Source organism: Odontomachus brunneus, unplaced genomic scaffold (assembly GCF_010583005.1).
Source record: "Odontomachus brunneus isolate Ranch 3 - 2012 unplaced genomic scaffold, Obru_v1 Obru_scaffold_006, whole genome shotgun sequence".
NCBI lineage: Eukaryota > Metazoa > Arthropoda > Insecta > Hymenoptera > Formicidae > Odontomachus > Odontomachus brunneus.
The window spans coordinates 3,075,742-3,092,728 of NW_022639456.1; the positions used below are offsets into that span (position 1 = coordinate 3,075,742).

Genomic DNA, 16,987 nt, shown 5'->3' on the forward strand with positions numbered 1-16,987 from the left:
TCTCTCTCTCTCTCTCTCTCTCTCTCTCTCTCTCTCTCTCTCTCTCTCTCTCTCTCTTCTGTTTCGAACTTCTTGAGTCAGGAGTGAGAAAGCCGAGAATACAAACGATTTTCGAGACGATATCCGGTAATAAGATCTGGTTTGAAAGGTCGCCAAAAAAAAATTTTTTGGAGTTTTGTTGTAAAGAAACGAAGAAACCGAATAACGTCAAAGAAGTGTGACCAAATGACGATATCTATTCTCGGCGAAACTCTCCACAAATATAATTTAAGCTTAAATATGAGAAGATGTAGCAATAAAAATCCAGTCTTTTGAATGTGTTCAAAAGAATGTGATCAAAACAGGAAAAAGAATATCCTGAGAATATTGGGGTCATACTGTTGTCAATGGATTTACAAACGTTACTCTATTGACAACAATGTGACTATAGTTGTGTGTGGACAATGAGCGTTACCGCCCCCAGAATACCTTCTCCAATTTTGAACAGGATATACTTGAAGTCTCGTCGATTTCATCGGTCTTGTGCATAAACGTAAGCTTGTCGCGGACTAAATAGCAGAATGTTGCGTGAATATTTTACCTGTGCACACTTTACAGGCTCGTCCTCGACGAAATCCGAGACGATTTCGTTGACGATGAATCATTTAAGCGCGTCGCGGGAACTATTCGCCCATCACTTCCTCTTATTTCTGTCACCCTGTCGGACGTACGAGCCGAACTGCACGACGGCCACCCCTCACGTTTTATCCCCTCGTACACACCGCCGTAGTCAACATATCAGCTTCATTTCCGTGCTCTGCAATTAGAATTACGCGAGAAATTATTTAAATTACATTGTACTTTCATTGACCTTTCATTTCTTCTACTCGCGTGATTCTCTCGAATTGTACTGTTCGGGAATTACCGACTCGCGACTGAAAATCCGCGAAATAATCGGGAAACGCTGGTGGTTTCAGCGAGGTTTCCATCGCGAGGAACATTGCCACGAGGGCACCTCGTTTTTCTCTCCGCAGGAAATAACGCGGGGAACAAAGTCCGCCGGCCGGTGTCATATTAATCGCGCCGATGAAAGCGGCTCAGAAATGTAAATCCTTCGGGCAAATGTAGAACTCTCCGAGAATACACGGCGGGTATGCCGTGTGTCGCTTGATATGATCAACGTGTTGCAATTGAGTCTACTTGGTGTGTGCACGTCCGTATACACCACGTAAATTCGACTGTGTCGATGTGCGGCGACATCGATCCTGCGAGAGGAGCCATTAACGGAGATATTGAGCAGCATTTAATCATACAAATGCCAAATACGTTATTATACGTCCTCGCCACTGACACTCGAGAATCTTCTCGTCTCTCTCCCTCCCTCCCTATCTCTCGCTCTGGTGGTATTAAAAATACGAAAGATAATCTTTCTCTCTCCCCCTCTCCCTCTGTTAAAATTAATCGTGACATCCGGCGAGCGCTCGCCATCGCGCTATCGATACATGTCGAGCGACATGTCGACGTCTAATAACACGTAGATTTCAATGAAAGAGATTTGGAACGGGTACGAGAGATTGCGGGATTGACGAAACACTCGCTCTTCATTTGAATTCTTTCTTCTTTTTTTTTTTTTTTTATAAAACAAACGTGTTTATTTTCATGATTCCTTGCTGAAATGGAAAGTGGCAATTAATTTAATACGTATTTAACAGACTGTGAATACATTTGCGTGATTCGCGACGAGCGTATTTACAGTAATAATACAATAAAGTTGGAGTCGTTACGTTCCTAAACGCGATTACAATTAAGACGTATCCGCCGCGCGACCGGCGCCGGTGGTGATAGCTGCGCCGCGCGTGTGTTGGCCACCTGGCTGGTTGCTGGCCTCTCTTGTCCGGGGAAATGTGCGCACGAATATTTACAAAAATTAGATACAATATTTACAGGAGAGTTTCACTTACGTACTAATAAGCGTTATGCGACCGTGACTTCATCGAGACAGTCGTGAATCTCTTTTTTTTTCTTTTTTTTTTCTTCTTTCTAGGAACAAGCTCTCACGAGACGTCTGTCTTTTCTTTCATGTCATTTTTCAGCACACTATGTAGAACGACACTTGTTCGTTAAATTCTTCGTTCCGTCGAATTATCGACGAGCAAACGACAGGAATGACGAAAGGGGAGAGAGGAGAGGAGGAGTGGGCGGGGGGGGGAGGAAGAAGTCGTTGATGCGCTTCGGGTCCCAAAAGTGTGTGTCGATGCGCGCGCGAGAGAAAGAGGAACTTTATCGCGAGATTTAGCACACGAAAAGGAAAAATCGTAAGTACACTCGGTACCGATACTCGTTTCTCGGCTGGTTCCGGCGCAAAATAATCACGATCGCGTTTTCGATCCGCTATGAAAATAATTTATTTCGTTTCACTTTAGACTTTTCTTTCTTAAGACTCCCTCTTCTGGCTTCTGGCCGCGGCCATCTTGATTGACGACGTCGGAAGCGAGGAAATGCACGGCTGAAATTTCCGCAAGATGCGTCGAGGTAAAACGACATAACCCAAAAATGACACTCGCAATCGAGCACGTTCCTAAAATGCTCTGCGAGCACAATCCTTTCACTCTGACAATTATAATAAATAATTGTAAAATTTACATGACAATGCAACCTTTCCCTTCATAATCTTCATTTCCTCATTATTTCGTGACGTTAATTTTACGTTCATTTATTGATTGTTCATGTACATCATGTAAGGATGTTCAATGTACAAGGAAAGTGTACTTTAGTGTACTTTGGAGATATGCCCGATCGATCGCGAGTGTCACTCTTTGGGACACATCTTTTGATTTGACGTACTTTGCGGGAACTTCGGGTGTGCACCTCCTCGCTCTTGACGTGGTCGATCAACAGTTCCGCGGAAATGGGACCAGGAGCCTTAACGTTCCGCGGCTCGTTCCGAAATTAACTGGACGAGCGGGGAAGCGACTCGATGTTAATACGCGCACGTAGGCGCGTGTAAATATCACGTTGCTTCTCTCGTGCGGTCGCACGAGGCATCCGGAGAGATACATGTCTACATATGTATATGTATACATATATATGTATATATACGAATACATTTTCGCAATTAAGTCGTTAAATATACAGCACAGATTAAATACAAGATAAACGCATCGGCCTAAGAGCGTATCTAGAAATAAATTAGCCACACGGAAAGAAACAATGTCGTCGGTGTAACCGAATTTTCCGCTGCCTGGCGAGAACAGGGACCAGATGAAAAGCTCGGTTGTGGGAACAAGAAAAATTCCCCTTAACGAGGGTTCCCGCTCAGTCAGTCGTTCTCAGTTGTTACAGCCGAGTCTTAATACAGCCGAACGTAATACAGACAAGTGTCCTCGGCCGCGTCAACAGAGATATCACTTCGCGTCGCCGAGTTTTCGTCTGGTCCCCGTTCAGCCGCGCGCGAACTGAGATACTTTCCTCCGTGCATAAAGAAGACTTTCTTCGCGTAACGGCGTCGCTGCACAATTTTCGTCGCGTTGTGTTCGGCGAGCGATATATTCCGAAACGGAAATTGGGCGACGAGTCGTCTAATTAGCATTCATAAAAGGATCGCGTTGCGCGCATCGGGCATCGGTTGCCGGCGGTGCACATTTAGCCATTATCATCGTTATTCACCGTTCGTTATATTGTATATTCAAACCGCAAATAATCATATTGATGAGCGCGCCGACAGTTGTGCCAATTAATGCAAATCGAAGCGGCGAGCGACTCGCAATTAAAAGGAGTCGCGCGCGAGTCGAACGGCGATACCTCGAAAAGCGAGTTTCTCGTCGCGCTCGCCGCCGCCGTCGATGACGAGGAAAATTCGCGCGATCGTCTCCGACTTGCTCGCGTCGTCGAGGATCATCGACGACGACGACGACGGCGGCGGCGGCGGCGGCGGCGAAGGGTCGCGTAAAGGCGCAGGAACGTCTGTTACGCGAGTGAATCGATATCGATTCTCAATCGTCACGCGCGACATCGCAATTGTATCGCGCGTATTCCGACGGAATCGGAACGCGAACATTCGGAATCACGTCGTGTCGGCCGATCGGGGGAAGTCCCGATATCTCGCGCGACTCAGACGAGCCGAGAGAAAGGAAAGAAAGGTTTCGCGCGGTGCTCGAAACCGACGAGTTTATTACATACGTATTTGGTCGTTGGTGGTTCGGAAGAACGTGACGCTATAACGGCAAGTCGACGAGACAAGAGGGAATACATCGAACGCAGAGAAAAGAGGAACGAGGAGGAGTCACGATTCCTGAAATTACACTCGAGCAGGAAAGGAAGGTAGGAAGGAAGAAACAGAGTCCGACTGTCGGAGTACCTAACGTTGCGTGTTTATGTTTGTGTGTGTGTGTGTGTGTGTGTGTGTGTGTGTGTGTGTGTGCGTGTGTGTGCGTGTGCGTTATACAAGCGTCGAATCGACTTCACGCGTAAAACGCGATATTAAGAATACGCGCGCGCCTTCGCCGGTGTTCCCGACAGTCGCAAAGGAAACAACGCGTCGAACAACACCCCGAACGGGGTGAGAGTCAGTCGCGGGAACGATCGACCTCTCGTGGAAGAGCTAAAAGCGCCTCAGTCTGCCGGGGTAAGTTGGTCGGTCGATGCGTCGCGGAGGGAACTGTACACAGGTAGGCCACATCGTCCTCGAGCGATTCTCTTTTTCCTTCTCTTTACATGTCGATTTACCCTCCTCTGCCGAGGGAGAGAGAAAAACGTTTCGCGCAACGACGACGACGACGACAATGGATCGCGGGCGATCACGCCGGTCGCTCGGGACCGGAAGAGAGCTAGGTAGTTGGGCAGTTGGAGTTTGTGGTCTATCTCTTGGCGGATCGAAGCACGATCGCCGCCCTTCTGTGCTAGACGAAGTAAGTACGCGGGTTGGCCGGATGTGCGAGCGTCTCGCCGGACAACTGCGGCGCCGTCGGCACTGGCGGCTCCGGTATGGTGCTGTAGAGATGACTGCCCCTGGAGGACAGACTGGCCGGACGGCCGTTGCCGGACGTGTGCAGCGCGCTGTAGCCGTGCTGGTGCGGATGCTGGTGAGGATGCGGATGATGCTGATGTTCCGCGCCGCTGTCCTCGTCCTCGGTCCTGCTGGACGCCGAGCTCACGTAGGTGGACTGCGTGGGCGTTGGCGTGGGTGCGTGCACCGGTGCGACCAAAACCCCGTTCGGCTTGGTCCACACGTCCACGGCGGAGGGCGCCGCGGTGTAGCGCGTCGGTGTGCGATTCCGGTCGTTGACCTTCTTGCTGCCACCGCCGCCGCCGCCGCCGCCGCCGCCGCCACCGCCGGCATTGTTGCTGCTGTCGCGTCGTTTGTCCACCGAGTCCGGCATGGCGAACCGCAGCTTCTCCCAGAACCTCTTCTCGCCCCAGACCACCACCGTGCACGTCTGCAGCAACAGCTGCATCTCCGGGTCGCGCGCGGGCGCCTCGGTCGCCAGGAGCACCACGACGCGGCGCTTCCGCGAGGCCGGCCTGATGTTCTCCAGCGCGGTCCTCAGAGCGGCGCGGAACTCCGCGTGCTGCCACTCGTTCGCCAAGAATACCGGCGAGAAGATGATGACGATGCGCCTGGCGGCCGCCGCGGCTGGTGGCAGCGCCTCCTGCGGCCTGGCCGGCGGTAGATCCCGCCAATGCAGACAGAGAGCCAGACCGGCTTGCTCCAGCTCCGCCGCGAGGAACCTCGAGACAAAGTCCTCGTCGCGTTCACTGTAAACGATGTAGCCGTCGTACAGTCTGTCCCTCTCCTCGTCGGGCGGCGCGGCCATTTTGCCGAGTCGCAGGCCGTAACGCGCGTGGGCCCAGAGGCGTACGTCTTGGCGGAAGGCGAACGCCAGGGCGACGAACAAGCAAATGGCGATCACGGCTACCAGCGCGCCGGCGAGAAGCGGCACAAAGTTGCCTCCTAGCAGCGGGATCTCCTGAATCCCGCGACTGACCGCTTCCGTGGACGGGTCGCCGCATCGTTCCATCGCCTGGGCGAGCGTCTCGACGCCGTCGCGGCAGTACATCTTGTCCGGGTCGCCGCGATGCTCGGCGAGCCAGGCACGCAGTCTGGCCGCGTTGCCGCACTCGCAGCTCCAGGCGTTACCCTCGAGAGCGACCTTGGTGCCGTCGCCGACGCTCGGCAGGGCCTCCCACGGGCGGAAGTCGACGATACGATTGCTGTCCAGTCGTAGCACCTCGAGGTTCCGCATCTTCTTGAAGGTCGTGTTGCCAACGGTGGCGATGGCGTTGTGATCGAGATACAGCTCGGACATGAGCTCCAGCTGATCGAACTCGAAGCCGCGGAGCTCGCGCAGCGCGTTGTCTTCGAGATGGAGGACGCGCAGCGCGCCGACGCCGTTGAACGTGCGATTGTGTATCGCGGCGATGCCGCTGTTGTTCAGGTAGAGCACTTCCAGGCGACGCTTCCCGATGAACACGTGACTACCCAGATCGCCAAGCTCATTGCCGTCCAGATAGATCTCCGTGGCGTCCATGGGTATCCGTTCAGGCACGCGCTTGTATCCCGCGTTGGAGCAGTCGACGACGTTGCTGGACCAGGAGTGGTCGTGATAACACGAGCAATTGTCGGGGCAGGTCATTTCGCAATCGCACGCGTCGAAGTCGCAACAGTGACAGAGGGCGAAGCAGTGCGCGTCGTATTGGCAGAGAAAGTCCTTCGGCTTCAACGACAGCAGTTTGCGTCGCGGCGTGGCGCGGACGTGCACCATGTCGCACATTACGGCGTCCAGATCCATGACGCGCGGGTATTGTCGCTGGCGAGTCATCTCGTTGATCTTCGTCAGCCACTCCATAGTGCAGTCGCAGAGAATAGGGTTGTCGCCGATGTAGAAGGCAGGTATGTCCCGATCGCTCGGCACGGTTGGCAGACCGAGCGCGGCCAACTCGAGATTTCGGATCTCGTTGCCGTAGAGCACCACCTTCTCCAGATTCGTCTTCTGTTGGAACGTGCCGGCCGCGACGGTGCGTATCTTGTTGTTGTTGAGGAAGAGTGTCTCCACGCTGTCCGGCAAACTGGCGTCCGTGATCTCGGTGATGCGGTTGTAGCTGGCGTCCAGCATCTTGATCCGCAGATTACCGTGCACGAAGTAATAATCGTCGAGCTGATTGATCTGATTGGCGTGTATGTCGAGCCACTCGATGCTGGCCGGTAAATGGCTGTAGTCGAACCACAGCAGCTTGTTGTCCGACACGTTCAGCCAGACGAGGGTCGTGAGGCTAGTGAAGGAGCCGCGGATTTCCGTCAATTGGTTCCCGTCCAACCGGATGGCCCGTAGCAGCGGGTTGCTCGCGAACGCGCTCTGCTCCACATGACGGATAAGATTGTTCGCCAGATTCAGTACTTGCAAGGCCGGCAAGGACGCGAACGCCTCGCGCGACACATTCTCCAGCTTATTGTCCACCAAGCGCAGACCGTAGAGCTCGTTGAGGCCGGCGAACGACTCGTTGTCGACCTTCGACACATGATTGTTGCCCAGATCGAGGGTCTTGAGCGAGCGCAGCACGCGTACCGCGGCTGGAATCTCCGACAGGAAGTTCCCACTGAGCGAGAGATCCTGCAGGTCGGTGAGATTGGCGAACACATGCTTCGGCATTACGTGCAGCTTGTTGCTGTCCAAGAAGAGCTGTCCGAGCGCACCGAGGCCGAGTGTGTGCGACGCGTCGAACTTGGTGATCTTGTTGTTCGACAGAGTGAGGGAGTGGAGATTCGCGAGCGAGGCAAAGCAGCCGTCGGCGAGCGTGTCGATATCGTTGTGCTCGAGCTTGAGTATCTGCAGACCGTACAGACCCTTGAAGACGTGCGCGTCGATCTTGGTGAGCGAGTTGAACGATAGGTCGAGTATGAGGAGGCGAACCAGCCGCGAGAATGTGTCGCGGTTCACCCAATGGCTCGTCAGTTCGTTACTGCTGAGATCTAACGCCTGAAGCTCCTCGAGGCTGTCCAGCAGCCCGGGCGCCAGTACCGAGAGAGAATTGTTGCTGAGTATCAGTTCCTGCAGCTCCTTCGTCTTGGAGAAGAGCTCGGGTGGCAGTGCGACTAATCGGTTGCTGGACATGTTGAGCACTTGCAGGGAAGTGAGACCGGCCAGCGATTGGTCGCTGGCGGAAGCGATCGCGTTCTCCTGTATCTTCAGCACGCTGAGCGCGCGCAAACCGCGAAACGAGCGGTCGTGCAAGGCACTGAGGTCGTTGTTACTCATGTCCAGCATCTCCAGGCTGGCCGTGCAGAACTCGGCCCAGTCGGTGTCTTGTAACTTGTTGCGCGTCAAGTTCAAACTCGTGAGACCCTGCACCGGGCAGAACAGCTCCGACGGCAGCGTCAGGAGATTGTTGTCGGCGAGGTCGAGGTGCTGCAAACCCGTGAGTCCGCGCAGCGCGTCTCGGTCCAGCTCGAGCGTCATAGCCGACCAGTCGCCGTTGTGCGTCTGCAGGGCCAGACTCCGCAGATTGTGCACGGCGGTGAACGCGCCGCCGGGCAGGCTTGGGATCTTGCAGTAATCGACGCGCAACTTGGCCAGCCGCGGCAACGGCGCGAGGAAGCCGTGCGGCCCGTTGGAGAGCTGGCTCTCGAAGAACAACACATCGCTGCACTCCAGTTCCAACGACGTCACCGTGTCCGCTTGTATCGCCGAGAGATTACCGATGAGACCGGGCACACTCGCGATCGTCCTCACTTTGCAGACCAACGCTTGCTCAGCGTCCTCGCCGTCCTTTCGCCATTCGCAACCGTTGGGCGCCTCGAGGCTCGTGATGCTGCGCCCGTCTACCGAGGCACAACGATCCAACGACAACAATAACGAGCACAGTGCGACGAAGGTCGACCAACGCGACCACGACGATGACGATGATAACACGCCACCATCAACACGACGACGATACGCTTCCATTATTCCGAACGACATTATCATTCTCCCGCGGGACGCGTTCCTGGCCGGAAGATACTCGCAGCGCGGCTGCTCGAGAACGCTCGAGGAACCGTCACGCACTCATAGCCACGGCACTATTCCGTTGTTCAACTGTTGTGTACACTCCGTTCCATTCCACGTACAGAAAGAGCCAGAGAGAGAGAGAGAGAGAGAGAGAGAGAGAGATAAACCGCGCGCGATGACTCTCTCCCGCCGGATGCGATTCTCTCACACCGACAACACCGGCACTGATGCGACGATCACCACGACCCTCGACCCCGTCGTCGTCCGTTCCCGCGGATCGTCCGTGCGCCGATCGTTCATGCCCAATGAGGCGATCCCGCACAAGGAGGAACGATAACCAGCGTACAAAAGCGGGACAGATGGACAGACAGACAGACGGACGGACGGACGGATGCGCGCACGTTCTCGCGACGGATGTATATCCGGAACTTGTTGTACCGCCGAGAGAGAGAAGATAATAACGACGACTCACGAGTACGGGTGGTAACGTCGTTTGCGGCCCGGACACGATGACGACGACGACGACGACGACGACGACGACATCCCACCGCGGCGGTCGGAATGCAACTGACTCCGCGACTGAACCGCGCTTCTATCGACGATGCACGGAGCACCCTGCGTAACTGGCAGCGTGCGGCGACTGCCACCCCCACTCTCGACGCCGCGCGACCTCCACCACCGTGACGCTGGCCCCTCCACCGGCAGGATGCGCTCCCTCCACGTCGGCCGAAGAACTATCCGACACGGACACACACACACAACACACGCGCGCGCACGTACACACACATACACGCGCCTTTCTCTGTGAACGTTGCATGCCACAGGCGGCTGCCTGCTGATGCCCCTGCCTACCTGCCTGCCTGCCTCTGCCTGCCTCGCCTGCCTCTATCCCGAAGATGCAACAAACCAGCTGACTGACAACGCTACTTACTAGGTAAACACCAAACTGGTTCCTAGACGCACCGGCACGCATTTATCAAGCGGTCTCTCTGTCTCTCTTTCTCCCCCCTCCCTCCCTCTCTGCCCTGTCGGGGAGAACGAGTGTTCCTTCTACCGCGTTTCCTTCGCGCCGAGAGAGATCTTTCGCCCTCGGGCGCGCGGCGTCCTCGACCGTCGGTCTAATAGGCGACGGGGTGTCCCACGGCGCCCGTCGGCGAACTTTTGCAAAATAAACACTCGTTCTCGCCGCTCGTGATTTGTTGCCGTTACTCTGCGCTTTGAATCGTCGATCGCCGGCCGCTCTTTCGGCCCTTCTTTGCCGAAATACGAGCATGACGAAGAGAGGATTTGTTACGTTCTCGCGTTGCGCCGCGCCCCGAACGTGAGCGGGTTTTTCGCGAGAACTTCGGGACAGGTATTCGTCCGGTATTCGCGGATTTTCCGACCGAGTGTGAGTGGTGAGTCTGCCTATTTGTATGCGCCGCTGCGTTTCTTGCGCGCTCGACGACGTGCGTTCTCGATTGCATCGTTCGCAGAGATGCGGGACGAATAACTCGATATATTAAACTTTGCTTTCTTCCTTTGCGTATCGCATATCGCGTGCGTTATCTCTGCTTTTCTTTTCGAGAGCGGCGATAAACGCTTCGCATGGGGTGCGTGCGACAGAGATTGCGACAATATCGATTATGTTACACCGTATGCGCGATTGCGTTGGTAAGATGAAGACCGCTATATTGTTCAAATATTCAGATGTTCCATTGGCAGAAATTACTCTTCTACGAATAGCAAATGAAAAATCAATAAAAAGTCATATCGATGAAAAGTTGCGACGGATCTGCAAACTGAAAGTTTTATACGCATATTTATTCGCAATTCTGAGTATCGGCCCATCGATCATTTCTGCCGCAATTTATCTGTTTTATTTTAATACTCTGTGCTAATTTTATAATATTATTTAAGATTTAAAGAAGTGAATATATTCACTCATCCACTTCTGCCTTGCCTCGGACTAGCTACCCTTAAAAGTGGAGGAGACTCTTAACGCCATCTACGCTTGAGCTAGAGAAGCGAAACGAGTTTTTGGAGAGTAATAATAACTCCCCTTGTCTAGGTTTTACGGGTATTTCCGGTGTGGGCGTTGCAGGACGTGAAATTTGAGCGATTTTAGCGAATGGTTATAACGGACGCATGCATTTTGCATCTTCACGTAACAACACTGTTAATTTTTCTTTCCTTCCCTTTGTAAATTTATCATACTCCTGCGCGAGCACGAAATTTCTCTATGGAAGAGATAAGGTCAAAAGCTGCGAACTCTGACATTTGTCAGTTTCGCGTTTTTAAATCTCTGAATTTCTGAAAAATCCAAAATTCTCAAGTTCTCAATTTCCTGACATTTCCAGATCACGTGAAATTGCTTTTTAATATTTAAAATCGCGCAAAATTAGTACTCGAATTCTAAAATTTTTACAGTCAAAAATTACGAGGCGATAACAATCCCGGTAACAAAGTAATAATCTTTATTTCGTCGATAACAGCAATAAAAAAATAGTCTGGATTAGGAAGAATTTAGTGAAAAAGCACTGGCAGTTAACGAGAGAAAGATAGAGAAAGAGAGAGAAAGAAAAAGAGAAAGAGAGAGAAAGGGAGAGATTTGCTAATTGAACGATCAATATTGCGACGCGCGCAACACTAATTGCATCTCCCTCGGCGGCTACCTAGCTACCATTTCCTTTTGGATTAATATTCCGAGCGACGGCCGTTCATCCGTCGCGGTGAGCGTGTATAAGAATGATGAATCACGCGAGAGTACACTAGATGAGGGATACGGGATTATAAATTCGAAGTCGCGGGCGCGTTTACTCGCGATGACGGATGGAGGCGTTCATGGATTTAAGCGTGCGGGGGTTTCCGCACTTCATTATGTATTTACGGCTTGTCGGCGTGATATCATTCCCGCCTCACTTCTGCCGAGACGCTTAACCGCCTCGCGTCGCAATTGGAATACTTTATCAGTGTGACTAAGTGCACGAGGTTAGCACCGACGGTGCCACGCGCGCGTATCGTTCGCGCCGCTATAACCACGCGTACTTTCGCGACGTTTCTGTCGCACGCGAATTTGCCGCCCGAGCGGTCTCTTTGAGGAGGCCCATGCACGCGGGTCACAGAACGTAGACAAACGGGGTGCAACACACCAGGTTTTGTCGCTCGCGCGTTCGCAACGCGCTGAATCGCAGGATCGGCTCGGGAGATTACGCCGTCGAGGAAAACCGGCGGAGGCGAACGTTCGAGCGCGGAGCACGACAACGTCGGGGGGAACATTAGCCATCGGGCAAGAAAAGACGCATCCACGAACGACGTATCTCCTCCTGCCGAGAAAAAATTCATGGTTATGTAAATGAGCACTCTTTTATTGTCTCTTTCTCTCTTAGTCTCCCCCCGCCCTGCCCATGGAAATGCCGGAGAAATAATTTAGACGATGGACGACAAAGTCCTTCAGTTGTGTCTGCGAGAGAATGAAAGACCTAAATAACCCCGTGCAGGCGTTCGTAGAAAAATCCGGAGAGTCTTTCACGTTTTTAGTGGCGCGCGCGTACTATCTGTTGAAATTTATGCTCGCGCCAGTTCCATGCACGAGTGCACGGGGAGGAGCGCGGGCCCCGGGGCCACTGAATGGCTTGCCTTCTCTTATTTGAATAAGTATTTTTTCTCGTGTACGGTATCACACGCTAGAGTCCGTTTCACCGACGGAGGATGAGGACGTCGTCGTTGAACGACCGTGGAAGAGTCGATTTAGTCGAGGAAGACGTGTCTTTAGGAGAGTGTCGGCGGTGAAGCGGCATTGACGCATAAATTATCACTCGTTATCGTTCGCGGATCAAACAGTATGTAGCCACAAAACCGTAAGCCTATTACCGAAATGCGTGTGTGCACGTGTGCGAGCGCGCGGAGAATCGCTCTTTTATCCAACTAATCGGAGCCGACTAGAGAGAGAGGTGACAGCCACGTGGATGCTACGACGACACGGGAACTAACACTCGTTGCATTATAATAAAAATAAGCTTCGTGATAGATTTTACAGTCGGCCTGATATTTACAGACGCGTTGTCAAGCGGAAGAGTCAGTCAAGATCTATTTATCTTGAGACGCGACGATTCAACAGGACGGATTTCGAGAGACTTGGTCTGATAAACATGACGTTTTATTCACGATTATCATTCAACTGAAAATCTCAAGTTGGAACACTTCATTTGAGAGTCTCGAGCGACGACTATGGCTCGTATTAATAGTCGTTACTTGAGATTTGTCCCATGCGAGGTACTCAGGTCTGAATTTAAAGTTGGATCTGAATGTTGCAATTGAAGCACATGATACACGTGGCATTATCAAGAATTTCAATTCAACTCACATCTGAGTTCAAACTCATATCTGAGTGTCTCATGAGACATGTTCCAAGTAACGATTCTTAATACGGATTTATAAGTAAGAACATGACATTTTTAGTTGATAATAAGATTTTCCTTTCGAAACGCTAACTTTAGATCTCATTCCGTCCTGATGCAATTAGCTGAAAATATACACGAAAATATATACGATGCAGTTATGCATTCGTGTATTTCCGCCCACATGTCTTATCAATCGTCTTATCCATTCGACGCTGATGAAACGGCGACTGAACGCGAGAGCGAAAAAGGGAGACGCCACATTCGACCGATAAGAAATTCGTATACAGGGTGTCTGACGATAAAATAATTCAAAATCTCACATGGTTGTTTACAAAATGACAAAGGATTCTTAGTTTAACCCAGTCAACACGGAAAGAAACGTTTGGTTGGATTAACCAAATTTCTGATGAAATATTAACGAGTCGGAAAGTTCCAGTTAAAATCACCAGTATTCTGTTCAAGTTAATCAGAAGTTCTTCAACTTGACGAGAATTCTGGTGACTTCAATTCTCTGGTTCGTTCGTATCTTTGACCGAGAAATCCGGTTAATCCAACCAAATCCTTCCATCTTCCGTGTACACGAGACATGGGATACTTATCGTCAGACACCCTGTACGTTCGTCTCGCGACATCCGCGAGATCGTTTGCTCGCAGAATCCCCTCTCGCCGAAATCAGCTCGCAGCCAACAACCCCGCGCGCGGGTTGAGGAAGAGCATCGGGACGTCCGCGACAAATCCCCTCTGACGTAACGGGAGGAACTCGGCGAGAGTATCGGACGAGCCACTCGTAAAACCGATAATCGAATCCGCGGCCGGGCGGCATAGAGAGTCGTATTCCTTCAGGAGTGCGGACGACATCGTTCATAAAGATTTCCGTTTCGTCGACGACGACGGCGGCGGGATCGATCGGGGTAACGACATGGGCGAGTTCCGCGGCCCACGAAAAGGCCCGGCCGCACTTTCACTCGACAGCACTGCCAGGGAGAGGTCAGCCGGGGTTAACGACAAAAACTGTATCGCGTCACGAAACTCCGTGTGTGCATTAGCATACGACCGAAGGGCGCGCCGCGTACCTTCTCCGTCGGTCGCATTCGAACGAGCGGACAGACATACGGACGGATGGGAAGACGAAGAGGTAGGTAGACGACGAGTAGGCAGGCAGGCAGGCAGGTAGGTGCCACGAAGAAGTTGACGTTTCTCGTGCATGCACCGTAGGCCGGCTTCGCAGGCGGAGCTTTCGCGCTGGAAAGACCGCCTGCAGACCGCCCCTGCGTTTCGTTTCATCGTCGTCAATGTGGCGTGCAAGAAGGTCTGCGAATAAACGCGCTCCCGGATGGCGGTTTACGTGCACCGGCCGCAAAGCCGGTGTCGCCGCGCCGTGCCACGTTTATGCACTCGTGCAGGACGCCCCGAACGAAGGAATCTACAGGCGTATAGACGACGTTTGCCCGACGACGATTTCCTCGACGGAAATCCACGGCCGCGCGATATCCGATACAACGAGGAGGACGTGTACCATACGCACACGAGAAGAACAAGTCAAGAGACATCTCCGCCGGCGGTCTCTGGATTTGCGGTGAGAAATGGACCACTGTCGTGGACTCGAATGATTTCACGCGACGCCGGAAATACCTCGAGACATCCCGCGAAGATTTAAGAGCGAGCGCTTAAAAATATACAGCGAAACATCGCATGGCGGTACAACTTGTCGAGCGACAATTTCGGCGAATGGAAATCCGCCTCGAGGAGATATATATATATATTTTTTTTTCTCGGAGCAGACAAAACGCGAATTTTTCTTAGACTGAAAGATGTCGAATCTGTTGGTCAATCTTTTTTTAAGTCAATCTTTTTTTTAAACGATTAATATCGTCGTTGTCATCGTCGTTTTTCCATCAAGTATCAGTCATGTACATAAATTATTTCGCATTGAATTATTTGCATAAATTATTCGTCGATTCGGCCGACGGGACGGAGAGACGTGGGATTTTAATTTCGTTGTTACGCTCACGACTAGTCCATGGAATTAATTATCGTCGCAACTAGTTTGTGCTACATGAAGACGCATCGATGGTCATCGGTTGTCATTAATTATATTCTTGATTTCACCAACTCGCAGAACATAATCGACCGATCGCTCGTGCCGCGCGAGAATTCACGCAAACGCACCGGGAAACACGCGCATGTACATGAATCTCTACGTGTGAAAAGAAAAGGAAAAGCACGTTTACACGCTGAAATGATTCCTCAGACTCGGCTTTCGCCATCCAGTTGCACAACCGTCGGCTCCGGACTTCATCTTCGCGCGCGCTTCCCGCGGCCATTTCCGTCTTCCTTCGATCTCCGTTGCGACGTCTCAATATAGTCTTACGCAACGCAAAATATCCACGATCGAGAAGAGACTGGAATGTTCGGTCGAAGAGAAAGATAGTGAGGAAAACAGAGAGAGAGAGAGAGAGAGAGAGAGAGAGAGATATGGGAGAGAGATAGAGAGAGCAGCTGCAAATATAAGATCTCCTCCAGCCAGCAGAAGTTATAGTCGGATATTGGTAACTGAATCTTCGCCAGTTATAATGAGATCACGACCGCAGAACGCGGAGTATACCTCGGAGGGTATTATGAATTGATTTTGAAGACCGCCTTAGAGCCCACGGCGACTTGCCGCCAATCGATTGCGAGATCTGGCCGCGCGGGAGTTTCGGAATGTTCCGGGATATTTGAAAATTTCAGATAATCTCGGAAATTCCTGGCGTGCCCGAAAGTAAATCTCCTATCGCGCGTAGTCGCCAGCATCAGCCATCCTATCAGTGAATACCAGATCGCTCGAGGCTAACGACTCAAGGACATCAGAGGGAAATTTCTCTCTCTCTCTCTCTCTCTCTCTCTCTCTCTGTCTCTCTTTCTCAGCGCGATCCTGCCGTCAAATATAACAAGCGCGCACGTGCGCGAGAGCGCGACAGAGTCGGCGATTTTTAATCCACCAAGATCAAACGTCGCGTCGCGCGTTGCGTAAGCACGGCAACACGCGAATTCCCTAAAGCGCCGCCTGGCTAGTCTAGCCTTTCGTGTCGCTGTAGGAAATTACTGTAATTGCTTCGAGTTCCCCGGGCTCCCTCGATACCCGGACGTTTCCTCGGCGCACGTGCGCCCATTTCGAATATCTCCGAATAGCTTTGATACCCGTTTCTCTCGTGCGCGTCGTACCCTCGTGAGATATTCGGAGATACCCTGACCATTTGACAAGGCGCCGCGAGAAGTCGATCAGAGATATTCGGGCGGATACGAGCCGTATCCGCGGGATCCCGCAGGATCGACGTGTATGCGAGCGCGTACATACAAATCCGGCGGCAGCGTGTAATCGCGATGGAGCGTGTTGGCCCCCGGAATAGGCGTCTTCACGGCCGGGATTTCGCCGGAGACCGACCGGCGATCGACTCCCCCTTTTGCCGGCGCACAATGTGCGACACTTAAATCCCCCGTCGTGGATTTGTACGTAACACACGCAGCGCGGACTCGCATTGGGCGCGCGCCATCCCCCCGGGAATGTATCGCGACGAATTTCGCGTCCCTCCGCGAATCAAGCCCCGAGAGCCGCTCTCTCTCCGCAGCTCCCTCCTCCCTTCACTCCCCCTCCCCCCCCCCCCC

At 52.3% G+C, this 16,987-nt stretch overlaps 2 protein-coding genes across 8 annotated transcripts in view; both read right to left on the bottom strand.

Moving 5' to 3' along the window:
* LOC116851825 overlaps positions 1 to 16,987 on the bottom strand; it is a 138,654-nt gene that overhangs the window by 77,247 nt on the left and 44,420 nt on the right. For 5 of the 6 annotated variants that reach the window (XR_004379653.1, XR_004379652.1, XR_004379655.1 and 2 more), the window contains one exon: positions 581 to 796. The gene's annotated coding sequence lies outside the window, so the exon portion shown is untranslated. Of the gene's footprint in view, positions 1 to 580; positions 797 to 9,812; positions 9,909 to 16,987 lie in introns of those variants that run through there. The other variant, XR_004379656.1, reaches the window with a different exon arrangement.
* Positions 824 to 9,785, bottom strand: LOC116851811 (toll-like receptor Tollo). 2 transcript variants are annotated; one of them, XM_032831643.1, is made up of 2 exons: positions 5,316 to 9,785; positions 824 to 3,899 (listed from the first exon to the last, which is right to left on the bottom strand). In XM_032831643.1, the coding sequence occupies exons 1-2, from the start codon at positions 8,937 to 8,939 to the stop codon at positions 3,642 to 3,644; spliced, it is 3,882 nt and encodes a 1,293-aa protein (XP_032687534.1). In that variant the 5' UTR covers positions 8,940 to 9,785; the 3' UTR covers positions 824 to 3,641. The 2 variants fall into 2 exon arrangements, with proteins under 2 accessions (XP_032687534.1, XP_032687526.1); XM_032831635.1 differs by having other exon boundaries at positions 3,748 to 9,785.

Bases quoted from the DNA above. Each gene is read 5' to 3' on its own strand.
- LOC116851811 (XM_032831635.1), bottom strand. From the start codon at position 8,939: ATGATAATGTCGTTCGGAATAATGGAAGCGTATCGTCGTCGTGTTGAT.